Genomic DNA, 27048 nt, shown 5'->3' on the forward strand with positions numbered 1-27048 from the left:
GATATTTTACATGAACAAGACTACAGTATACCTGTCTGCTCTAGTAGAAATCAGACCAAGGCTGATTTATGATGATGAGTAAGCTGAGATACCACATTCTCTTGTTGACTTACCTATGGCTTGGCTGCATATGAATGGCATGCCAAAGATAAATCAACAATTTAATGAGGTTTTAATTGGTCTCGGAAATATAGTGTTGAAACTGTATTGACTCTTGCTAAGAGTAAATCCTTAAAGTCATTGTGACAGAGGGCATCTCAGACAAAGGGACGATTAGAATGTAGCATTAAATATAGCGTTTATGATGGCATTTAATCAAATCAAATCAAGCTTTATTTATACAGAACATTTCAGACATGGAATGCAACGCAATGTGCTTTACAAAAAAAAAGAATGAAAATAAAAGCTGAATTATTTACTACACAACAAACATAAGATATAAAACAACAAAAATAATGACACAAACTGAACAACTAAAAATCACCCTAAGGAAAAGCAAAGCTAAGGCCTCAGGTTCTCTGGCAGGCTATGGGCATAATAACTAAAGGCTGCCTCTTCGTGCCTCTTGGTCCAAGGCTTTGGGATAGTTAAAAGGCCAGTGCCAGAGGACCTGAGGGACCTACTGGGTACATAACTTAAAAGCATGTCTGACATGTATTGGAGTGCACAATCGTGGATTGATTTAAAAACCAATAGAATAATCTTTAAATTAATTATAAAATTCACAGGCAGCCAGTGCAGAGACCTTAAAACCGGTGTAATGTGTGCTCTCCATCTGGTCTTGGTCAGTACCCGTACTGCAGCATTCTGTATATTTTGCAGTTGACTAATGTCTTTCTTGGGTAGACCAGACAGAAGCATTACAGTAGTCAAACCTGCTTGTAATAAAAGCATGGATGAGTCTCTCTGTATCATCCTGAGAGAGAAGGCCTCAACTTGGAAATGTTCCTCAGGTGGTAAAAAGCTATTTTGGTCACATTCCTAATGTGTGGTTAGAAATTTAGTTCATCTTTATTGCCCGTTACTTAAAGTGTGCGGCTAGATGCTCTGTGCTTTGGCTCCAACAATAAGTACCTCGGTCTTGATTTAGCTGGAAGAAGATGTGAGCCGTCCAAGTATTTAAATCTCTAATACAGTCTAATGTATCCATGGAGCTAGAATCCTCTGGTGACACAGAAATGTAAAGTTGTGTATCATCTGCGTAGCAGTGAAAATCAATGCTGTGCTTTAATATAAGGTTTATTATGGCATTTAATATAGCGTTTATTATGCCATTTCAAATTCACAGTACATACAGTTTATTTAAAAAAGAAACACCAACATAACTGTTTTTCTTGGAAGAGGGCAGACAATTTCAGCTACTTTCCAACACTACAAACGACTGAACAGCACTTTCTCACACAGAAAAACATTAAAATGCATTTAATAGATTACTTTTTATGTTTCTATTTTTTATAGCCAGAATTGTCACTTACAGTATAAAAAACAAGTGGTATAAAAGTGGTATAAAAATATTAACACAGATTTTCTCCTTTTGCCAATCTGTGGCTTCATCATTATCAAGCATTTTATCTAAACCCATCCCTTGTCTTTCCAATGTCCTACTGCTTAATGATGACTAACTACACTGTACCTAACACCCAGGCAACAAAGGATTTGGCTTGCCGGCCTAACAGCAGCCAACACACTCTGACACATCAGCAATGGATTTCCACATTAATGGACATAGCTCAACTTGAACTGTCATTCTCTCGACTGCATGGTGCAAAATCAGAGTATTAACATATGGACTACAACAATTAACAGTTTAAAATCACTACTTTGATATTTGTACTCAAATAAGCAGGTCATGTGGGTGGAAAGGGGAGGGGGGGGGGGGATATATTGTATATGTGGTTTTGTATCTGTTGATCCTTTTCTTTGCTCCTGTCAACCAAAAAATAACTTGATCACAAAATAAATATGAACACAGATGTGAATCTTGGATTGGTTCCTCAGGACAAGACCTATAAAAACTAATTTTATTTCCCTGATTTCCGATCAGCTCTTCCTATGTCGTAAGCTTAAACAATATGGTTAATAATACAACAAAACTGACCCTGGACCAACCATAACCATAGAGCTGGAGCAAGCAAAGAATTTGCTTGACATTTGTAAGTGTTACTAATCTTTAGATGTAGTCATTCCATGACATGCTTGGTTCACAGCAAGCGACATCATAAAAAGCAATGAAAACATTGATAATGTCAAATTCTTCACATATTCAGATAATTAAATTCACATTTAAAAGGTGAAATGACTGCTGTACATGAAACATGAATTATCAACATTAATTATCAACATGATTAAAATGGTTAACACCAGGAAGATAGATAGCGGTAGATGTATAAAACAAGATGTATGTAACAAGAGTTTCCATGATGGCTGTTAACTATAGTAGTCCTGTATCATCTGCTTCTCTTCTTAGAAATGTGAATGCACCTGTAGTTAGTCAACTCTAGAATTGCAATTTACAGGCTGCCTTAGGCCTACTTTATTTATTGGGATTTCTCTGGACTTCATTTACTGAGTCCAGCTCATGTTCAGTCCATTGACCACAGTCATTTCTCCCATCATGCATCATGCTGTTCCCCTCATCCCTTTCACTTCCTAAAACTTGTCTCCATGGCCTCATTTTGTACATAACCCTCATCATTGTATTTGTAACTCGGGTCAGTTCAGTGTCACCGAACTGGGGCAAACCGTGATGAACCACTTTCAGGTGCTCGTGGCCTCGTTGATTTACGGCCACAGAATATAGTTCAGACATGACAGTACAACACATTCAGGTGCTCGTGGCCTCGTTGCATTACGGCCACAGAATATAGTTCAGACATGACAGTACAACACATTGCACAATGTTGCTCTACAGTGCTACTTTTAACACAGGCATTATCTTAAGTTTTAGTTCCTCTCGTTGCAAGTCACCATCCCTCCATTTTGTCGTCCGTCAGTTGAGGAGAGATTGTTGTATCGGAGGGAGAAGACACACTCAGACAGAGTCTTCATAGATGTTCAACGGCTGGGTCACGTTTCCTTCCTCCGTGTCTCTCTGCTTCTACCAGGGAAAACAAAACATGAGACTGATAAGACTGAAACCGCTCTATTCAATCACTATTTAGGTGCATCAATATCAAAGTCTTATTCGTTTTTTGTATTTTTGTAATTCAAACACCTTTAATGGATAAACCATTGCAGTTTGCTCTCTGATTTGTGCCCAGATGCTGGTGATTTTTATAGCATTAACACTTGGACAGATAACACAGTGGTATAATGAGGACAAGAGCTCACCGTTGGCCTTTCACGCCGATGACATCTAGTCAGTAAGAAGATCACCAGCAGGACTCCCGCAACAAGCATCACAACCACGCTGACAGACACACCTACTGCTACTTTACTGAGACTATTTCTACTGGATCCTGGAAAGCAGAGATGAAACAGAAAACATATAAATAGTTAATACAAACTATGACACACTCCAAAAACATGTTTTAGATGAGAGACGGAGAAGCCAAAAAGTTGAGGAATTTGAAACTTGACCAAGTGGTGAGAAGGCTTTCCAAATAAAACACTAACCTCCTCCCTATATGCAACAGCAGTGCAACTTTCTTTGTCTAATACTCAACACATCACTGTGGATCCAGCTCCTTCATTTTCTTATCCAAACATTTGTGTTGAGTCAGAGGAAACACTATTCTCTACACATTGGTAATGCTAATAGTTTAGTCTCAAAGATAATGCTGTTGTTTCTCTATAGTTTCACTCTAGTTTAGAGATTAGGTTTTTCCTTTTCTGTTTTTATGCCTGGGCTTGCCCCTAGATTGCTCACGCACTTTCACACACATACGCATGCACCCACTCCTAGCTTTTCATTCTCATGCATTCCTATGCAGATGTTTTGGGACTTTTGGGTACAAGCTGACACCCTAACCAACATTCTTCAATGAAATCATCATGGGGCTGAAACTCCAGACCCTGACTACCATGATTTACTGCTGCTGTGTTATGTCTACTGGTGTCACTCATCTCCTGTACTCACCAGGCGTTTCATTGCAGCTGGAGCTGAGGTTAGAGGCATGGTATGTGTTCTTCACCATACACTGCAGTTTTTCACCTTGACTCAGCTCCATGGTCAGGTTGCTCGTCAGACTGTAGAGTCCTGTAGAGTTATCCAGGTGGGTCTCATCCCTCCTGGAGATGTTCACCAGAGGATGTCCATCCATCTTCCAGTAAATCTGGCCCGTTGGGTATCCCCCGGAGGCTTTACACTGGTACACCCCGAACCCCTCTCCCCCTCCGGAACCCACCGAAGCCTTGTCTGGTACCTGGTGCATACATACACTGTAGCTCGCTGGAGAGGAGAGAGCATGCCTGAAATGGAGTCACTTATGAAGTACAAAGGGGGAGGGGGGGGACAAATAAATCAACCAATAGCAGAATAACTGAATGAACAACAAATGGCTTACCAGCAACATGCAGTGTGATGTGAAAGTAGTACAAAGTATTGGCTTCAATGTAGCATTTGTACATCCCATTGTCTGCGACAGTGATGCCTGAGAGGAGCAGGGAACAGTTGCCCCTGTCTTCATTCAGAAAGAGACTGACCCTGTTTTCGTATCCATTCCCGATGGTTGTGGTGTTATGCCTGTCATTGTGGTGAAGCACAAAGGTATGGTCTTCTAACTGCCATTTAATGCCCGTTCTCTCGTTTGTCTTCTCGCAGGGGCAGTGCAGGAGGACATTCTGTCCCACAATAGCTTGGAGCCGCTCCAAATGGGCTACAATATAAAAAAAGACCAGTTGAGAAGATTAAATTTCTCAAGGTTAATTTCAATAATGTTTTGGGGAAGTTGCATTGGTCTTTCACAAGATAAGAAAATGGCAAAAGTGGTTTAGAAAATCTCCCCTCAGTACAGAGGAGTACAGGAAACAAGAAGAACCAGACTCTAAAAAGGATGTTTGGGCAAACGTCCAGAATGTGGTTTCTCTCAACGGTTATTGTGCAATATCACAACACATTTTGTTTGCCAATAAACATGATACTGCACACTATTGGAACCACACACACACGCACACACACACTTTTTATATCTCAATGAAGACTGTTTATCAAGCAGAATCTTAATCTGATGTCAATTGTCTTTATAACTTTTTGTCACACCCACACTAACTTCCACACATCCTCAGTTCTCCTTTCTACTCCTCCTGTGTGTGTGTGTGTGTGTGTGTGTGTGTGTGTTTACAGTGAAATCCCAGTCATTCATCTATGGATGTGTTTAACTCTACTTGTGGGTATAGTCCCCACAAGAATAGTAAAAGAAACAAAGATTTGACCAACTGGGGACATTTTGTTAGTCCCCACAAGCTCAAATGCTATTTCTAGGGGGTTTAGGGTTAAGGTAGAATAAGGGTTAGAATTAGGTTTAGGGTTAGGAGTTACGAGTTAGGACTAAGGTTAGGTTTTGGGTTAGGGAAAATAGGATTTTGAATGGTTATACAGTGCATTCGGAAAGTATTCAGACCCCTTGACTCTTTCCACTTTTGTTTTTACATTACAGCCTTATTCTAAACTGGATTCAATAGTTTTTTTCCCCCTCATCAATCTACACACAATACCCCATAATGACAAAGCAAAAACAGCTTTTTAGAAATGTTTGCAAATGGATAAAAAAAAAAAACTGATATCACAGTTACATAAGTATTCAGACCCTTAATCAGTACTTTGTTGACACACCTTTGTCAGCGATTACAGCCACGCGACTTCTTGGGTATGACGCTACAAGCTTGGCACACCTGTATTTGGGGAGTTTCCCCCATTCTTCTCTGCAGATCCTCTCAAGCTCTGTCAGGTTGGATGGGGAGCTTCGCTGCACAGCTATTTTTAGGTCTCTCCAGAGATGTTCGATTGGGTTCAAGTCCGGGAACTGGCCGGGCCACTCAAGGACATTCATAGACTTGTCCCGAAGCCACTCCTGCATTGTCTTGGCTGTGTGCTTAGGGTCGTTGTCCTGTTGGAAGGTGAACTTTAGCCACAGTCTGAGGTCCTGAGCGCTCTGGAGCAGGTTTTCATCAAGGATCTCTCTGTACTTTGCTCCGTTCATCTTTCCCTCGATCCTGTCTCCCAGTCCCTGCTGCTGAAAAACATCCCCACAGCATGATGCTGCCACCACCATGCTTCACCGTAAGGATGGTGCCAGGTTTCCTCCAGACGTGACGCTTGGCATTCAGGCAAAATAGTTAAATCTTGGTTTCATCAGTCCAGAGAATCTTTTGGCAAACTCCAAGCAGGCTGTCATGTGCCTTTTACTGAGGAGTGGCTTCCGTCTGGCCACTCTACCATAAAGACCTGATTGGTGGAGTGCTGCAGAGATGGTTGTCCTTGTGGAAGGCTCTCCCATCTTCACAGAGGAAAAGGTCAAGGGGTCTGAATACTTTCCGAATGCACTGTACATTGTGTGTCCCCACAAGGTTAGTTAAACAAGACTGCGAGTGTGTGTGCAGTAAAATCCCAATCATCCATCTATGAGTGTGTGTGTGTGTGTGTGTGTGTGTTTCCAGTAACATCCCAGTAACTACACTGAACAAAAATATAAATGCAACATGTAAATCAAATCACATTTTATTTGTCACATGCGCCGAATACAACATAGACCTTACAGTGAAATGCTTACTTTCAAGCCCTTAACCAACAATTAGCTATAAGCTAGCTATTTGGAGTCTGTGTGTGTCTCTGTCAGTCTAGGCTTCTTTTGTAGATGTCTGGCCTAACTACACTGAATAAAAATATAAATGTAAAGTGTTGGTCCCATGTTTCATGAGCCTAAAAAATATAGCCCAGAAATCCCTGAAATTCCATACGCACAAAAAGCTTATTTCGCTCAGAGTTTGTGAACAAATGTGTATTTCATCCCTGTTAGTGAGCATTTCTCCTTTGCCAAGTTAATCCATCAAATGGGCAGGAACAGGGGCAGGGGAAAATATACAGTACATGTCAGCCGTATGCACTCGAATAGCGAATGGATGCCTCTTTCCCGCCAGTAAGTTTTTCAATTTTGCCGGGTAGGCTACTTCGGTTTTATAGCGGAGCATGTGCTTAATATGAGCAGCTGAGAAATAAATAATAAATATAGTAGCAGCTGGGATCCTCCTCTTTTTAGTGGCAACCATCAAAACTCTGCTTTCACACGGGATTGCATATAGAAATGTCTGGGCTTTTAAGAACACTTTCACTCAGGTGATATTCCGCCCAAACTCTGTATGCCATGGGCTCTCAACCCTGTTCCTGGAACTACCCATTCTTAATTTGGGAAACCAAGTGAAATCTGGTTGGGAACATCGATAGTAACATGTTTTTTCACAACAAAACATATTTAATTATTAAACTGTTGAATGAGAGAGAGGGGAGGAGATGTAAATGCGCGGTGGTGAGATATTCTGTATAGCTAAAGGTAATGAGTCAGCCTATGAATTATGAAAATATTAAAAAATGCCCTACAACTAGGCTTTTCAAAATCAAATACAAATTCACTACAATTGTAGGCCAACTCTGTAAGCCGCCCTGCACAATCAATGAACCAACAGCATCGCCTAAGTCTATACTATTATTATTATTATTATTATTATAATACGTTCTCTCCCAGACTCGTGGAGAAAGAGTTTGGAGAATAGTATAAGGTAACCAGTCCATCCAGTATGCATAATAATACAGTCCACACTCAAAGGTGATTACTAAAATTTGTTTAATTTTGGAGTATAGGCTAAACCAATTTTGTACCAAAGACATCTTAAATCAGTTTTGTTTTATGTTTTTCTGCTGTGTGTAATATGCGGTAGGCTATGTATTGTATAAAGGCAAAGTCATTATTTTAATTCAATTATTTAATTCGGGCTTGGGCTCATATTTAGGCCTATGAATAAGCTCTAATATGCATATGGATGTTTTTAATTAATCATCACCTTAGAAAGCGCTGTCCATTTCGTTGTATTAGGCTTTGAAACAACATCCACAACGACCATGTTTTCCACTCAGTTTCAACCTGCTGTTCAACTTCTTTCTTTAAATTGATCATCACAGTGAGGTGTGTTTCAAAAGCACGATACTGTTTTGAAGATAAATGTTTTGATGTGATTTTCAATTGCATTTGCATTAATGTCAGAGTGGTTAGAAGGACAATAGAGTGCTGAGTACCAGGCTGTTAGCGACCTGATGCATTTAAAAATGCACTGAAAGTATAGGGAGCATAAACATTTTCACTGCAGCCGTCAAACATTTTTTTTTTACCACTACATCACTGGCTACCGGTAGGCCTATTTGAAGTAATAGGCCTACACATTGTAGCCTAGTCTAGTAATTTGACCGTGTGTGTTAGGGTGACCATCCCGTTTTCCCCGGGACAGTTTCAGCTCCATTTCAGGTGTCCTGACTTTTCAGGCTACAGAAAAGGTCCAACCTAGAACCACGCAGCGTATCATTGCATTGGCCTTCCTATCAGTCAAATGGACAATACTTATGAATTGGAAAGAGCGTAAACCGCAGTGCTTCAGCATGGACATTTGGTTAAGGGAATTCATGGATTTATTGACTATGGAACAAGCGGCATCGGCCTTCCAGGACTATGACAATGGCCTAGAGCAGGGATGGGCAACATTTGTAGGCCCGCGGACCAATTTCACACACAGGAACTCAGTCGGGGTCTCAACTTACTGTTGAGAGTTAGAATAATAGAATACACAAGATGCAATTTCAAAATGTGGTTGTGCATCAGCAGTCACTCAATTAGCCCATGTCAGCTAAATGTTTTTAGATTGGTAAGTTAGTCTAGTGGCCAGCTATCTAAACTTGTAGTAAGCATGGTCGAATTACCGATTGATCATCAGTTATCATATTAAAAACAGCAAACATTTGCTTCCACCCTATGGCAAAATGTGTAGAATTGCAGGAATTTAGTTATAAAACGGCAACATTTTCTCTACACCCCATGGCAAAATGCACAGAATTGCAGGAAATAAACTTTAAAACGTAAATGTTTACTCTTCGCTGTCACGAGGGGGGCTGCTAAAATGTTCTGCTCGCAAGGTAGGTGGGTGGGGGTGGGGGATATGGATGTGGTAGGCAGACCCACAAGCCACTGCGCCCCCTCATGATGAGTGAGGGGCGGCAGGTAGCTTAGTGGTTAAGAGCGTTGTGCCAGTAACCGAAAGGTTGCTGGTTCTAATCCCCGAGCTGACTAGGACTGTAAGTCGCTCTGGTTAAGAGCGTCTGCTAAATGACCAAAAAATAAAAAAATAAAAATAAATGAGTTCCATTTTTGTGGCCCCCACCCCCATCAAAGTTGCCCATCCCTGGCCTAGAGGGTCTCTCGGACATTATAAGAACATATGTAAATGAAAGAGCATAGCCTGGCTTGCTGTGGAAGGGCTCGCTGGGTGTCCTGTGTGTCCTGGTAAGACCTAGGCTGAAGTTTTCCAATATAAACCATTTTTGTTTGTTTTGCGAAATGTTTTCCATTTGGAGTAAACAATGATTTGCTGACCTTGAACTCAGATCAAGTCTCTTCCTGTCCTGAAGCCGTCAATGCAGCAAGACAGTAATAATGAAAGTGATATCTCTCTCTCTCAAAGGAGAACAGGGGGTGTGTAGGTGTATGTGTGGGCCTGCTTAATATACAGTCTTCATTGAGATATAAAAAGAGAAGTGTATACGTGCATGTGACTCTCGGAACAAGAACACAAAATAAATAGTATTGTAGATGGATGACTGGGATGTTATTGTAAACACACACAAACTCATAGATGGATGAATGGGATGTTACTGTAAACACAAACTCATAAATGGATGAATGGGATGTTACTGTAAACACACACACACATAGATGGAGGACTGGGATTTTACTATATACACACACACACACACACACACACACACACACAGACACACACACACACACATGAGGGGGAGTAGAAAGGAGAACTGAGGATGTGTGGGAGTATGTGTGGGAGTGACAAAAAGGTTTTGAGATGAGACAACTGCAATTATTAAGATTCTGCTTGATAAACAGTCTTCATTGAGGAAACCAGAAATAATGACCTTCACCTTAGAACCATGTCTCAGTTGAAGATATACTTAATATCCACAGAGGATGAGGATGTGTTACAACAAGAGACATGAGTTTAAGACAACATAACACTATAAGCAATTGTGATTTATTGCTGACCATTACCACCCCTCCTAAACTTTGCATCTACACCATGTCTCTATTGAGGCTATGAGAATAACTTACCTGAGGCAGACAGGAAGACTGCTGCTAACCCCAGGACAGTCCACATGACAATGTGTGTTCTGAAGGTGAAAATGGATACATATGTCAGAGGCTTGCTGATCAACATGAAGAACCATAATAGAATCACAAATTGCATTGCAGGATAGATGGTGGGTTGATATTGTCTGATTGGTGGATTGCTTTAGATTTAGGATATTGTTTAGAACATACATGTAAAAAGACACTAGCTAGGTTTCCATCCAATTGGCGACAGATTTTCATGCAAATATTCTAAAATCTGCATAAAAACAATATGCACATTTTCCTGCGCATTTTCCATCAAATTGCCTTGTTGCTGGTAAAATGCTGTGCGTGATTACGTAGTGCATATAAAAATAACTTCCCATGTACCGAATAGAAAATAAAAGTTAAATGGGTTTCCATCGCACGTGCGCTCTATAATAATAATAATAATATGCCATTTAGCAGACGCTTTTATCCAAAGCGACTTACAGTCATGTGTGCATACATTTTTGTGTATGGGTGGTCCCGGGGATCGAACCCACTACCTTGGCATTACAAGCGCCGTGCTCTACCAGCTGAGCTACAGAGGAGCTCTAGCCAACAGCTCGCAGATACAGTGCGGGTATTGTAAAAAAGGCCGGCCCTCTCAATCCAATTGGCCTTCAGATCCTTCACACCTCTGTTCATCCAACCAATCAGGGCGCTTGGACGCACTCCAGGGCTCAGCCCCGCACACCAAGTTAGAGCGTGTTCACCTGCCGTCTTCAGAAAGAAGCAAGTGTTTGATACTGACGGACCTTTAACATGCTGTTTCCTTACTAAAAGTGTTGTGTGCATCCATTGGCATGTACATTTGGGGATATTCGGTGTTTGTGTGTATCCCGTGCATGCTACCTCGGGTTAGTGTGGTTATCAGGTTTATATTGTTTGTATGTTACCGCTGCAATGTATGGCCTTAGATGTACTGCTGTATTAGAGGGCAACATTGCAAAGTTTCTAGAAGTTCCAGAATGGCCAAATCCTATCTGCATGTGCACTTATGCCCTAGTAGCCTAGTAACAGTGCCTTCGTAGATCAGATAAGATATGTAGCTTGGCCTGAGAGAGGGACATACATCTTCAGTGCCTAGGCCTTCTATTTCTCTCTCTAGCTACTTCGATATTCCTGCTGTGTGAATATTAAAGTGTTTGCATGTTATACTATAGCATCCATTGTTAGAACAGCATGCCATATACTGAACCAAAATATAAAAGCAACATGTAAAGTGTTGGTCCCATGTTTCATGAGCTGAAATAAAAGATCCCAGAAATGTTCCATACTCACAAAAAGGTTATTTCTGTAAAATGTTGTGCACAAATGTGTTTACATCCCTGTTAGTGAGCATTTCTCCTTTGCCAAGATAATCTATCCACCTGACAGGTGTGGCATATCAAGAAGTTGATTAAACAGCATGATCATTACACAGGTGCACCCTGTGCTGAGGACAATAAAAGGCCACTCTAAAATGTGCAGTTTTGTTACACAACACAATGCCACAGATGTCTCAACTTTTGAGGGAGCGTGTAATTGGCATGCTGACTGCAGCAATGCCCACCAGAGCTGTTGCCAGATAAATGAATATTAATTTCTCTACCATAAGCCGCCTCGAATGTCGTTTTAGATCATTTGGCAGTACGTCCAACCAGCCTCACAGCTGTAGGCCACGTGTATGGCGTTGTGTGGGCGAGCGGTTTGCTGATGTCAATGTTGTGAACAGTGTCCCATGGTGGCGGTGGGGTTATGGTATGGGCAGGCTTAAGCTATGGACAACAAACACAATTGTATTTTATCAATGGCAATTTGAATGCACAGAGATACAGTGACGAGATCCTGAGGACCGTTGTCATGCCATTAATCTGCCGCCATCACCTCATGTTTCAGCATGATAATGCATGGCCCCATGTTGCAAGGATCTGTACACAATTCCTGGAAGCTGAAAATGTCCCAGTTCTTCCATGGCCTGCATACTCACCAGACATGTCACCCATTGAGCATGTTTGGGATGCTCTAGATCGATGTGTACGACAGCGTGTTCCAGTTCCAGACAATATCCAGCAACTTCACACAGCCATTGAAGACGAGTGGAACAGCATTCCACAGTCCACAATCAACAGCCTGATCAACTCTATGCGAAGGAGATATGTTGCGCTGCATGAGGCAAATGGTGGTCACACCAGATACTGACTGGTTTTCTGATCCACGCCCCTACTTTTTCTTTAAGGTATCTGTGACCAACAGTTGCATATCTGTATTCCCAGTCATGTAAAATCCATAGATTAGGGACTCATTTATTTATTTCAATTGACTGATTTCCTTATGTGAACTGTAACTCAGTAAAATCTTTAAAATTGTTGCATGTTTTTGTTCAGTATATAAAGTTACACTTAACTTTAAAAAGCTAAATCCTTTGTAACAACTAGTGACAACCTTGTACTTCTGCAGATATTACAGATATGTACTCTGAGGTATATAAGCATGTTTATTTTCTCACTTGGATGGCGCTTTCAGAAGCTGCCAATTAGATTGTCAGAATGTGTAACGTACTTTGCAGGTACACTAATTACAATTAAGTACACCTCAAGATACACTTAATTTTAGCTAGCTAAATCCTCTGTAACACCTACTAATTACGTTGTAATTATGCAGATGGTGCTTCCGGAAGTCTTAAAATAAGGGCCAGGTTGTCAGGATGGGTAATGTACTATATAAGTACACAGTAATTACAAGTAAGTACCCCTCAAGAGTTTTTTCATTTTAAGTAGCTAAATCCTGTGTAATGCGTTGTCATTATGGGGTATTGTGTGTAGATTGACGAGGGGAAAAAACAATTTAATCCAATTTGGAATAAGGCTGTAATGTAACAAAATGTGAACTCAACATGGTACACTTTTTGGGGGCAAGTGCTAGCAACAACATTGAGTGGTGATTTTGAAGAGTGCGCATTCCCTGGTACAGTGATGCCAATTTAGCAATTTTGTTGCTAGATTTAGCAACTTTTCAGACTACCCTAGAAACTTTCTTTTTAAACAGCACCTAGCAACACATTTAGATACTTTAAAAAAATTATTTGGAACTTTTAGCAACTTTTGAAAAGTGACTCAAACGCTAATTATAATAATATGCCATTTAGCAGACGCTTTTATCCAAAGCCACTTACAGTCATGTGGGCATACATTTTTACATATGGGTGGTCCCGGGGATCGAACCCACTACCCTGGCGTTACAAGCGCCGTGCTCTACCAGCTGACCTACAGAGGACCACGCATTTTCCCTCTAAATGACACAAAAATGATTTTCTCTGTCACACACTCAGTCACAACACACGTGCCTGGCTGCAAAAGTGCATTGTGAGTGACGTCAGCAGCAGGCGCTCAGCTCGTGCACAGGCAGCAGCAGGCCAGAGAGCTGGAGAGAGATGCCTAGCACACACATCATTTGAGTTAAGTTGCTTGTTCAATAAGATAGCATATATACCTTGTTATTAGCTTGTACCTATAATTCTTGATCAGTTAGGTAGCGTGTTAACTAACTACCAATACACTGCTTAAAACTATAATTGTTCATAATGTGTAGGTTTACTAGTTAATATGAAAATAAATCAAATGTAATGTGTAATTGTTCAATAATTCAATTTGTTGTGGTTCAACCTGGCACCAACGCAGATGGCGGCCTCACGACTAACTCTTAGGAAACTTTGCAGTATTTTGTTTTTTTTATGTATTATTTTTTACATTATTAGCTCAGAAAGTAATGATACAAAACACTTTCTGAGCTAATAATGTAAAAAATAATACATCCTGTATTATTCTCAGTTCATAGCGCAGACAGGAATAAATATCTCTCCGGGAAGCAGAAGGGCGGAGGTGTGTGTTTCATGATTAACGACTCATGGTGTAATTGTAGTAACATACAGGAACTCGAGTCCTTTTGTTCACCCGACCTAGAATATCTCAAAATCAAATGCCAAGATAATTTTCTTCGGTTAAAGTCACGGCCGTGTATATCCCCCCTGATACCACGACGGCCCTCAATGTCACGCCCTGACTCAGGGGACTCTTATATGTTGAGTCAGGGTGTGTATATTATATGTTGTGTATATTCCAAGTGTGTTATCTAGTATGTGTATTTCTATGTTGGCCGGTGTGGTTCCCAATCAGAGGCAGCTGTCGCTCGTTGTCTCTGATTGGGGATCATACTTAGGCAGCCTATTGGCACTAGGTAGTTGTGGGATCTTGTTCCGTGTTTAGGCTTGTTTTGTGTTCAGCCTTTGGACTTCACGTTTCATTTGTTGTTTTGTCGTGTGTTTATTCGTTGTAAATAAACATGTATGCATATCACGCTGCGCCTTGGTCTGACCCGTCCTTAAACGAACGTGACAGAAGATCCCACCAAACACGGACCAAGCAGCGTGCCCAGGAGGACCGAACACCATGGACACAGGTGGGGAAGATTTGGTCATGGGAGGAGATATTTGCGGGAAAAGGACCCTGGGCGAAGAAGGAAGCCCAGGCAGGAGAGGAGCAACGGCAACACGGAAGCCGGCCGAGGAGGAAGCCCGAGAAGCAGCCCCAATAAAAAAAATTGGGGGGGCTAAAGGGGTGGTCGGGGAGCGAGAGAGAAGAGCCCCGACCACTGCACCCGGTTGGTTTCCAGATTGGGTCCCTACGACCATGGGAAGAGGAGTGGGAACAGTATTATACTGAGGAGTCGGAGGATGACGACGACGACGAGTTTCTGTTCCCTAACTCGTGGGGGCTCCCGGAGGAGTCCTCACGGGAGGAGGAGTGCCGGGTAAGAGAGGAGGCCACCATATTATGGGGGGTACTGTCATGCCCTGACTCAGGGGACTCTTATATGTTGAGTCAGGGTGTGTATATTCTATGTTGTGTATATTCTAGGTGTGTTATCTAGTATGTGTATTTCTATGTTTGCCGGTGTGGTTCCCAATCAGAGGCAGCTATCGCTCGTTGTCTCTGATTGGGGATCATACTTAGGCAGCTTATTGGCACTAGGTAGTTGTGGGATCTTGTTCCGTGTTTAGGCTAGTTTTGTGTTCAGCCTTTGGACTTCACGTTTGGTTTGGTTTGTTGTTTTGTCGTGTGTTTATTCGTTGTAAATAAACATGTATGCATATCACGCTGCGCCTTGGTCTGACCCGTCCTTAAACGAACGTGACACTCAAAGAACTTCACTGGACTTTATGCAAACTGGAAACCACATATCCTGAGGCTGCATTTATTGTAGCCAGGGATTTTAACAAAGCAAATTTGAGGACTAGGCTGCCGAAGTTCTATCAACATATCGACTGTTGTACTCGCGCTGCCAAAATCCTCGACCATTGCTATTCGAACTTCCGGGATGGTTATATGGCCCTCCCTCCCCCTCCTTTCGGCAAATCTGACCACGACTCAAACAGGAAATACCAGTGCTAAGGACTATTCAACGCTAGTGTGACCAATCGGAATCCACGCTTCAAGATTGTTTTGATCACGCGGACTGGGATATGTTCCGGGTTGCTTCCGAAATTTTTTTGACGAATAAACTGAAACGGTGACTGAGTTTATCAGGAAGTATATGGGTGATGTTGTGCCCACTGTGACTATTAAAACCAACCCTAACCAGAAACCGTGGATAGATGGCAGCATTCACGCCAATCTAAAAGCGTGAACCACCGCATTCAACCATGGCAAGGTGACTGGGAATATTGCAGAATACAAACAGTGTAGCTACTCACTCCGCAAGGCAATTAAACTGGGAAAACATCAGTATAGAGACAAAGTGGAGTCGGAATTCAACGGCTCAGACACAAGACGTATGTGGCAAGGTCTACAGACAATCACGGGCTACATAAGGAAAACCAGCCACGTCGCCGACACCAACGTCTCGCTTCCAGACAAGCTAAACACCTTCTTCGCCCGATTTGAGGATAACACAGTGCCACTGACGAGGCCCACTACCAAGGACTGTGGCCTCTCCTTCTCCATGGCTGACGTGATTAAGACGTTTAAGCATGTTAATCCCCGCATGGCAGCCGGCCCAGATGGCATCCCTAGCCGCGTCCTCAGAGCATGCGCAGACCAGCTGGCTGGTGTGTTTATGGACATATTCAATCTCTCCCTTTCCCAGTCTGCTGTTCCCACATGCTTCAAGATGGCCACCATTGTTCCTGTACCCAAGAAAGCAAAGGTAACTGAACTAAATGACTATCGCCCTGTAGCACTCACCTCTGTCATCATGAAGTGCTTTGAGAGACTAGTCAAGGATCATATCACCTCTACCTTACCTGTCACCCTAGACCCACTTGAATTTGCTTACCGCCCCAATAGATCCACAGACGATGCAATCGCCATCACACTGCACACTGCCCTATCCCATCTGGACAAGAGGAATACCTATGTAAGAATGCTGTTCATTGACTACATCTCAGCATTCAACACCATAGTACCCTCCAAGCGTGAAGGTTGGAAACAACATCTCCACTTCGCTGATCCTCAACACTGGGGCCCCACAAGGGTGCGTGCTCAGCCCCCTCCTGTACTCCCTGTTCACCCATGACTGCGTGGCCAAGCACGCCTCCAACTCAATCATCAAGTTAGCAGACGACACAACAGTAGTAGGCTTGATTACCAACAATGACGAGACCGCCTACAGGGAGGAGGTGAGGGCTCTGGGAGTGTGGTGCCAGGAAAATAACCTCTCACTCAACGTCAACAAAACAAAGGAGATGATCGTGGACTTCAGGAAACAGCAGAGGGTGCACCCCCCTATCCACATCGACAGGACCGCAGTGGAGAAGGTGGAAAGCTTCCAGTTCCTTGGCGTACACATCACCGACAAACTGAAATGGCCCACCCACGCAGACAGTGTGGTGAAGAAGGCGCAACAGAGCCTCTTCAACCTCAGGAGGCTGAAGAAATTTGGCTTGGCACCTAAATCCCTCACAAACTTTTACAGATGCACAATTGAGAGCATCCTGTCGGACTGTATCACCACCTGGTACGGCAACCGCAGGGCTCTCCAGAGGGTGGTGCTGTCTGCCGAACGCATTATCGGGGGCAAACTACCCGCCCTCCAAGACACATACAGCACCCGATGTCACAGGAAGGCCAAAAAGATCATCAAGGACATCAACCACCCGAGCCACTGCCTGTTCACCCCGCTATCATCCAGAAGGCGAGGTCAATACAGGTGCATCAAAGCTGGGACCGAGAGAATGAAAAACAGCTTCTATCTCAAGGCCATCAGACTGTTAAATAACCATCACTAGCACATTAGAGGCTGCTGCTGCCTATTGAAATCAATGGCCACTTTAAGAAATGGAACACTAGTCACTTTAATAATGTTTACAGTCACTTTAATAATGTTTACATATCTTGCACTACTCATGTATCAACTGCATTCTATTCTATAATATTCTACTGTATCTTAGTCCATGCCGCTCTGTCATTGCTTGTCCATATATGTATATTTTCTTAAATTCCATTCCTTACTAGTTTTGTGTGTATTAGGTATATGTTGTGAAATTGTTAGATATTACTTGTTAGATATTACTGCACTGTCGGAGCTAGACGCACAAGCATTTCGCTACACCCGCTATAACATCTGTTAAACACGTGTATGTGACAAATAAAGATTGATTTGATTTTAAAATACAAATATCTGATCATATAAAATGTGTTGTGTTTATATTATTTTACATTTTTGTCATTTAGCAGATACAAATATGTGATAATAAACAAACAAATCTAAACTAACAAATGTCAAATCATATTTGTGGCAGAGATGGCCAGTCAATTTGAGTAATGTTATTGTGTATTCTACGTAATGACATCACAACGTCATTTAGCAACTTTTAGCAACAAATCGACCTGCCTCTAGCAACTTCCCCTGAAAATTAGTTGGCAACACTGCCCTGGTAGGTAAATGGAGCCTATTGATCCTCCAACCCTTGTAATATCGGACACTCAGTGTAGTGGCTTCCTTTCCTCTTTACCATAGCCACTGCCCTAGCCTGAAGCGGGGTTGTTTCGGACGCATACAGTCCACACTCAACGTTTCCAAACGGCCAAACATTCAATGAGATCCAGGGATCTAGTGCAACAAAAATGTTTATTCTTCTTATCTAACAAAAAGGTATTCTCCAATCAACTTAAAGCAGAGATTACTTGAAATGCAAATACATCATATAATATGACCTGTCTGTCTGTATTTCTGTATGTCTATATGGTCAAAAAACTATACCGCTCCCGCATCTAGCAAGGACTCCTCCCCCCGAAGGCCCAACTTCCTGCCTTTATACTAACACAATTAACACAGTACAATGAATGGGCAAGAGGGGGGGCCAAAAACTGAGTTACACTAATAACAAATGAATATATCTCAATCTGGTAAATAAATCATAAAGGTACGTACCTAATATTTCATCATATACGTTAATATTTAATATATTTACACAAATGTACATGGAGCTCAGTATGTTGTCTTTTATACAAAATATGCCCAAATCGGCTCTAACATACCGGCCCCTAATTGTTGACTGCACTGAATGCACAACAATTACTTAATATTCAAACGTAGAGCCAATACAAAAACATTCTATACCAGAGCACCATTACAGTTCATAGCTATATACAAATATACGAGGTGCCATATAGGAAAATAGTCCATAGATCTCAGTCTGAGTTGAAGTGTAAAGGTGTTCAACTTCCAAAAAATGTCAAGAGTTTGACGTCCACAAAATGTATGACATCAAAGAATGTAAGAGTACGACATCAACGAATCAGAGGTGCACGTGATTCAAAGATGGAGCACTGTGTGTGTGTGTGTGTGTGTGTGTGTGTGTGTGTCTCACTTCGTCGCCTCAAGGAGCAGACAGAGTTTATTGATAGGTCTCTGTAGGATATTGGTCTTAGTCTTAACCATGACGCTCCGGACAAGACCTTTGGCCCCTGGCAAAGCCTTCACCACACGCCCCATTAGCCAAGAGTTCCTTGGGGCGGTGTCATCGACGATGACCACAAGGTCACCAGGACTGAAGTTTCTCTTAGTTTTGTTCCACTTGTTCCGCTCCTGCATAAGTGGAAGATACTCCCTGATCCATCTCTTCCAGAAGAGGTCAGTGATATATTGTACTTGCTTCCATCTCCTTCTTGAGTATAGGTCACTTCTCTGGAATAGTCCTGGTGGCAGGACTGGCTTTGCTTTCAGATGAAGCAGATGGTTCGGATTCAGGGGTTCTAGATCGTTAGGGTCATTTGTTACAGTAGTGATTGGTCTGTCGTTCATAATCGCCTCAACTTCACACAAGGCTGTCTGCAAAGCCTCATCATCCAGTACTTGCTCTTTAAGGACTGAATAGAGGATCTTTTTCACCAGTCGGATCAACCTCTCCCATACCCCCCCATGGTGGGCTCCAGAGGGAGGGTTGAATGACCATGTCACTCCTTCCTTCAGTAATTTATTTTGAATCTTGTTGTGATCCAGCTCTTTCAGAGCTTCTCCTAGCTCTCTGTGTGTTCCGACAAAGTTGGTGCCATTGTCTGTTCTGATACTTGTTACTGGGCCCCTTCGACAGATGAACCTGCGCAGGGCATTGATGCAGGAATCAGTATCCAGATAACTAGCAACTTCTAGATGGACAGCTCGACTCACAAGGCAAGTAAAGATCACACCATACCGCTTCACATGAACGCGGCCTCGCTTCACCTCTATGGGGCCAAAGTAATCTATGCCCACATGGGTGAAAGGCGGCAAATCAGGTGCTACCCGATCTTGTGGAAGGTCAGCCATCTTCTGTTCCCCAGCTCTAGCTTGCATCCGCCTGCAGAAGACACAGCTCTTAAGGATCTTCCTTGCTAAGGAGTTGGCACAGGGTATCCAATATCGCTGGCGAAGTCTAGAAAGCATGTGACCTCTCCCAGAGTGGCCAACCTGCTCATGGATGTGGAGTAAGATCAGTCTGGAGATGTAGGAGTCTTTGGGCAGGATCATAGGATTCTTTAGTTCCGTAGGCATAGCAGCTTTGCTTAACCTTCCTCCTACTCTCAGAATGCCATTGTCAACTACTGGATCAAGCTTACAGATTGAGCCGCTTCTCTTGGCACATTGTTTTCCTTTTACAACTAGTGCAATTTCTTGTTTAAAGTGCTGTCGTTGCTCAAATCGAATGATGACCTTTTCTGCTTCATCTAGGTCATCTACAGACAGACTTTCTTTTCCAAACGTCAGTTTGAGCTTGTCAATTTGTTCCTTCAGTGAGTTTGTCAGACTCTGATCTGATCCTGGATCAGTTTGGGTGAGAACTTTCCTTTTCTGGCTTAACTGTAGTAGAAGTCTCTTCAATTTCAGCATCCAGGCAACTGCTTTCTTCAAGCTGTTCCATGTTGAATAGTACTCAATCAGTTTGCTGGTCGGACTCTTTTCTTCCACACATGTACTGTTTACGATGACGTCTTTTCTCACCTCTGGATCATCTGGAGGGATGGAGCCAAGCTCCTCGGGGACTTTCGGCCATTGTGTTTCTGTTTTCTCCAGGAATTCTGGTCCTTTGCGCCATCTCTTTGAGTTCAGGAAAGTTTCAACATGTAATCCTCTTGAGGCATCATCGGCTGGGTTGTGTTTGGAGTTCAAATACCTCCACTGTTTTGCTTTCGATAGGTCACGGATCATAGCAACCCTATTAGCCACAAAAGTATGGAATCTCTTGGTATCGTTGCGGATGTATTTTAGCACCGACTGGCTGTCTGTCCAGAAAGTTGACTCCTCAAGTTCAATCTGGAGCTCCAACCTTAACATCCTGTCCACTCGCACTGCCAATGTTGCTGCAGCTAGTTCCAGTCTGGGGATCGTCATCTGCTTGAGTGGAGTCACCCTTGATTTCCCCAGTATGAATGCGATGTGGACCTTTTCCATAACGTTTGTGAACCTAAGGTAGCTTGCCGTGCCATAACCTTGTTCACTTGCATCACCGAAGTGATGCAGCTGTGCGGTCTTGATTTGACCAAAGTTCTCCGGCATCATACACCTGTTGATCTGGAATCTGGAGAGCTGGTCCAGCTCTGAGAGCCATCTCTTCCATGAAATAGAGTGTTCTTCAGGGATGACTTCGTCCCATCCACACTTTAGCTTGCAGAGCACTTGAAGAATTTGCTTTGCCTTTAATACGAATGGGGCGAGGAAACCTAATGGATCATAAATAGAGCTGACAGTTGAGAGAATACCTCTTCTTGTAAGGGGTCTGTTCTTGACAGTGACCTGGAAGGTAAACACATCCCTTTCAATGTTCCATCGGATTCCAAGTGCTCTTTCAACAGGCAGCTTTTCTCTGTCCAGGTCCAGTTCTTTTATCTGCTTGGCTTTGTGTTCATCAGGGATAGAAGCTAGTACAGTGCGGCTGTTGCTGACCCACTTGGTCAATTTGAACCCACCTTGAGAGCACACATCCCTGAGGTTTCTTGTGAGAGCTATAGCTTGTTCTTCTGTGGCCACTGACTTGAGGCAGTCATCAACATAGAAGTTGGACTTGACTGTTTGAATTACCTCTTCGTCGTACCCCTCACAGTTGTCTTCTGCAGTCTTTCGCAGTGCAAAGTTTGCACAACTTGGAGAGGATATAGCACCGAAAAGATGTACTGTCATTCTGTACTCCTCCAATCTTTTGTTAGTATCACCATCCGGCCACCATAGGAATCGCAGGAAGTCTAAGTCATCTTCATGGACACGTACTTGATGGAACATTCCTTCGATGTCTGCCATCATGGCAATGTGCTCTTGCCGAAATCTTAGCAAGACTCCTATAAGCGTGTTTGCCAGGTCAGGGCCTTGAAGGAGTTCACTGTTAAGAGATGTACCTTTATAGGATGATGAACAGTCAAACACCACTCGTATCGTTCCTTTGCGCTTATGGTGAACGCCATGGTGTGGTATGTACCATACCTTGCCTTTCTCTCTGAGGAGCTGTTCTTGTGGTACCTTCTCGGCGTAACCTTTTGTTATCATCTCTTCCATGAAGCCTTTGTACTCTGCAGCGTAACCTTTGTCCTTCTTGAACTTCCTGATAATATTTAGAGCCCGCTGCTTTGCCATGTCACGGTTGTTTGGCAGGACTACATCTTTGTTGCGAAAGGGCAACGGTAAGTAGTAGTGATGGTCTTTGAGGGTTATGGAGCTTGATACTATCTCCATAAACCTACGATCCTCAGCTGACATCTCACTTTTCTCTTCATACTCTCTCTCAGGGAAGTCATGGTTGTACTGATTTACAAGAAGAACCCCCAGGTCGGCCATTGAGATACGATTGGCCATCACCGTAGGACGCCCGGATTCTTCTGCCATGGTACAACTGTTGAGAGGACCATTCATCACCCATCCAAAGAGGGTTTTCACTGCATACGGTCCGTTGCCTTGGCTATTTATGATTTGCCAGGGTTCCATTGCCTTTGGAGCATTTACGCCAATCAGAAGTTCGACGTCAGCATCAATCTCCTTCAACTGAACCTCTTTCAGGTATGGCCACCTTTTGAGCTCTTTCTGAGTGGGAATGTTCTCTCTTGTCACTGGGATCTTATGTTGGGTGTAGACCTTTGGTAATGCAAGAAATGTGTCGCCTTCCACATTGCCAATCTCTAATCCAGATATCTCAAAGCTCTTGGTAGGACTCTCCTGCCCCATTGTGCGTAGCAGAATTTCAGTCGCACTGCCTTTAGCTTGCAACTGCCTCATGAGTCTCTCCGTACAAAATGTTGCTGAGCTACCAGAATCGAGAAACGCATAGGTTAACACAGACTTGCTTCCATTTGCCACCTTTACTTGAACTGGCACAATTGCAAGTGCACAATCTGTACCGGCCCCGGTATCTTCACCAGCTTCCAGTGAAACAAGAGCACTGCTGACAGTCTCCTCCCGCTTTACTGCTACACCACTCATATCTGCCTTTTGAGATCTAAATCTCTCTCTTCCTTCAATGTGCAGGATAGTGGGGTGCTTTCTTTGACAGCTCTGACAGGTCATCCTTCTTTTACATTCTCTGCTTAAGTGTCCTCTCATCAAACAGCCAAAACAAAGGCCTTTTGATCTCAGAAACTCAACCTTGAATTCATGTGGCTGTGCCTTCACCTGTTGGCAGTCGACCAATAAATGCGCACCAGCACAAAATATACATGAGATACTGGGAGCATCAGAAGGGTAGGTGCCTGGTCTTTTTACTTTGAATGTTTGTTCTTTTAAAGGTTTTTCAGAGTCACAATCTGCCACTACAGCTACTGTACAGGGGATCTTGAATATCTCCATACAACGGATCCTGCAGTATTTTGGCCTGTTTTTCCATGAACGTTACCAGGTCACTGAACTGGGCCCTCAGGTGACTTCTCTCTAAAATATCACATGCCATAGACCTCCATTTTTCCCTTAGTTTGTAGGGAAGTTTTGACATGATCAGCTTTATGTTGGAGGGAAGATTAAGCTCTTCCATGTTCTGTAGGTCTTGCATAGCGTTACAGCAACCTCTTAGATAGAGTGCATAACCACCCAGTCCCTTTCCATCATCGGGTTTGATGTTTGTCCAGTTCCAAGCCTTTTCCATGTAAGCAGTGGTGACTTTGATTTCATTGCCAAAGTGTTCCTTTAACAACCTCTTAGCTACTGCATAGCCTCTTCTGGCTTCCATATGCAGACAACTACGGACCAGATCCTTGGGCTGACCAGAGGTGTATTGTTCCAGGTAATAGAGCCTATCCTGGTGACTGCTTGTCTTATCTTCTATACCATGCTCAAATGCACGCATGAATGGCCTAAAGTTTAGAGGATCACCGTCAAACATAGGTATCTCCCTAACAGGGAGTGTGGCTTGTTTGTGCTGTAGTACAAGGAGGTCAGCAATTTCATTCTGCCTTTGCATGACAGTAGAGAGGTTATCATGGCTGGTATTATGGCTGATACCCGCAGTGTTGATTCTGTGTCGATTGCTAGACCTTGCTGTTGGCTGCTGAAGAGTGTGGTTTACGACTGTTTTCGGAATAGGGTTTGATGGCTTTGTGGTCGGTTGTTGTAAAACTCTTTGTAGTGGGGTCTTTGGAACTGCACCTAATGCAGCAAACTCAACAGGTGATGGTTCAGGTTCCACATAGACCTCTGGTTCCTGTTTCTCAAAATAAGAGTTCATTCCATCTTCTTGGCTTAGTAAATGGGCTGCCACAGAATGGGATTGAGAAGTTGACTCGGTACTCTCCAGGACCATTTTTTCCATCCTAACATTCAGTTGAGCTTTCTCCAGTTCCAATGCATGCTTGTCTTGTAATGATGCTTGGCGAGCTAGTAGAGCTGCTCGTTCTGCCTCGGCTTTAAGGCGTTCAGAGGACACTGAGGAAGCAGTCTTAGAATACTTAGTTTTACTTGATATTTTTGACACATTGGAAATGCTGTCATGTGGTTCAATGAGCGTTTGTGGCTCAACTTCAGCCTTTTTCCATATTTCCACCTCTTTCAGGAAATGTTCATAAGTTCTCATTCTTGGTTGATAATAGTTAATGCTCTCCTGTTCCTGTTCCTCCTCTGTGACCAGCTCTAGCACAGATTCATGAGCCTTCTTAAAGTCATTGAGCACAGCATCAAATGCTTCAAGACTCTCATTCACAGTTGCAATGTTTCCTCCATCAACAAGAAGGACTTTTATTTCATTCATTTTGCGTGTACACACTCCAAGTTTGTCTCTCCGGGCTGCATAGAGTGAATTTAGATGCTCCTCTGCCCTCTCCAGTGGAGTCTTATTTGGGATTTCCTCCTCCATCATTCACTTTTAGTTCACTCAATTTACAATGACACGGTTGTTGGTTTGATTGTTAAACGTAATGCCCCTTTAGACCTCCTTTAATCTTTAAAAACACAGTCATCCATTTCAGCATATTGACCCATTTTGAATTGCACATGTGCAAGTTTGGCATTTTAGATGCGTTTTAAACATTTCATCCCGTTGAGGTTTTGTCCCTTTAATGAAGTTTTAACACGCAGTATCTTTAGATCCTTAAGTTGCATTCGTTGCATTGATGGATTGCATTTCCACGTTAGGCCAAATATTAGATATATGATTAGGCTACATTGTGCTTAGGATCTGTGTTTCCCAAACTTAAACTTCTTAATTGTTTTCACGGCGCTGTATTTTGAATTCCATTCCCAAGTTTATCAAACATTCCAATTATAAGCACATTTGCGCTTCCATAATATGCATGATCAAACGATCGCCTTGAACAGGGCAGCTCATTCATTCGCAGTGGTTACTCACGGCTGGCGAAATCTAGGAGTTCAAATCCTTCCAAGCGAGCTGTCCTTATGGTCCGAATGCAATTACAAATAGAACAAAATCCAGCGTGTGTCCGAACCGGAGATTTCCTTCCGGTAGTAATCCTTCACGGAGTTTTTTGACTTGAATGTAGTGGCTTCCTTTCCTCTTTACCATAGCCACTGCCCTAGCCTGAAGCGGGGTTGTTTCGGACGCATACAGTCCACACTCAACGTTTCCAAACGGCCAAACATTCAATGAGATCCAGGGATATAGTGCAACAAAAATGTTTATTCTTCTTATCTAACAAAAAGGTATTCTCCAATCAACTTAAAGCAGAGATTACTTGAAATGCAAATACATCATATAATATGACCTGTCTGTCTGTATTTCTGTATGTCTATATGGTAAAAAAAACTATACCGCTCCCGCATCTAGCAAGGACTCCTCCCCCCGAAGGCCCAACTTCCTGCCTTTATACTAACACAATTAACACAGTACAATGAATGGGCAAGAGGGGGGGCCAAAAACTGAGTTACACTAATAACAAATGAATATATCTCAATCCGGTAAATAAATCATAAAGGTACGTACCTAATATTTCATCATATACGTTAATATTTAATATATTTACACAAATGTACATGGAGCTCAGTATGTTCAGTCTTTTATACAAAATATGCCCAAATCGGCTCTAACACTCAGCGTATCTGTCCACATGAGATTACAACTTTGTGACAGTTAGTACTGAATCGGATGCAGTTGAGTAGAAATTGGTGAATTTGTGACAAGCATGGTGACAAGCATTTGTTGTTACACCTCTGTAAATACCTACTGCAATTAACACCAGTTAGTTACATGTTGTCATTACAGTGTAACTATGAGTTCTTACAATGAACTACAATACGTGTATTTACACTGTAATAAAGACCCCTTAAAATGAAGTGTTACCTAATAATGTTTTGTGATGTGAAATATCAATCATAGCTTAATTCCCTCCGCACACACACACATGAATGAAATTCACTTTCATTTATTACTACCGATCTAGTCAAAGTATATTGCATGAACATATCATCATTAACTTACCGATAGGTTTCCATTTTCAGCAGAAATGAGAATGAATGTTAACAGGAGATCAAAGTTCTTCGTGTATCCTGGTTGGACGGCAAACGTGAAGTGAGTGGAACGTCGAACGAAGTCGGCAGTGTTAACTGTCGAACTTTGGTTGATGTATTTTTCTTTGACGTCATGATTGCGGTCCCAGCAATTAAAGTGGAGTACACAGCGTTTTAACTACTTTGCAGATATGAAACAAGCAGACAATTAATAAATGAACTCTGGCTATCTACTCCGATTTCAGGGCACTCTTGTCTGAGTGTGCCAGACCGCAGAATAACTGGAATTTACGAATCT

The 27048-nt window shown here is 42.5% G+C and overlaps 1 protein-coding gene across 3 annotated transcripts; it reads right to left on the reverse strand.

Annotated features, from left to right (window-relative positions):
- Window positions 1-312: 312 nt before the first annotated feature.
- Window positions 313-26942, reverse strand: LOC311144123 (CD276 antigen-like). 3 transcript variants are annotated; one of them, XM_084180102.1, is made up of 6 exons: window positions 26722-26942; window positions 10320-10378; window positions 4506-4817; window positions 4079-4390; window positions 3331-3458; window positions 313-3091 (listed from the first exon to the last, which is right to left on the reverse strand). In XM_084180102.1, the coding sequence occupies exons 1-6, from the start codon at window positions 26733-26735 to the stop codon at window positions 3032-3034; spliced, it is 885 nt and encodes a 294-aa protein (XP_084036228.1). In that variant the 5' UTR covers window positions 26736-26942; the 3' UTR covers window positions 313-3031. The 3 variants fall into 3 exon arrangements, with proteins under 3 accessions (XP_084036228.1, XP_084036227.1, XP_084036226.1); XM_084180101.1 differs by having other exon boundaries at window positions 313-3094; XM_084180100.1 differs by having other exon boundaries at window positions 313-3097.
- Between the last annotated feature and the right edge of the window lie 106 nt (window positions 26943-27048).

This window comes from Coregonus lavaretus (assembly GCF_964263955.1).
Source record: "Coregonus lavaretus genome assembly, chromosome: 16".
Lineage (NCBI taxonomy): Eukaryota > Metazoa > Chordata > Actinopteri > Salmoniformes > Salmonidae > Coregonus > Coregonus lavaretus.

What these genes read in the sequence shown, in the direction of transcription:
- LOC311144123 (XM_084180100.1), bottom strand. An exon ending in CATCACACTGCATGTTGCTG is followed by an intron (nt 4,391 to 4,505) that starts GTAAGCCATTTG and finishes TCTCCTCTCCAG; the next exon opens with CGAGCTACAGTGTATGTATG. An exon ending in ATCGGCGTGAAAGGCCAACG is followed by an intron (nt 3,098 to 3,330) that starts GTGAGCTCTTGT and finishes TTTCCCTGGTAG; the next exon opens with AAGCAGAGAGACACGGAGGA.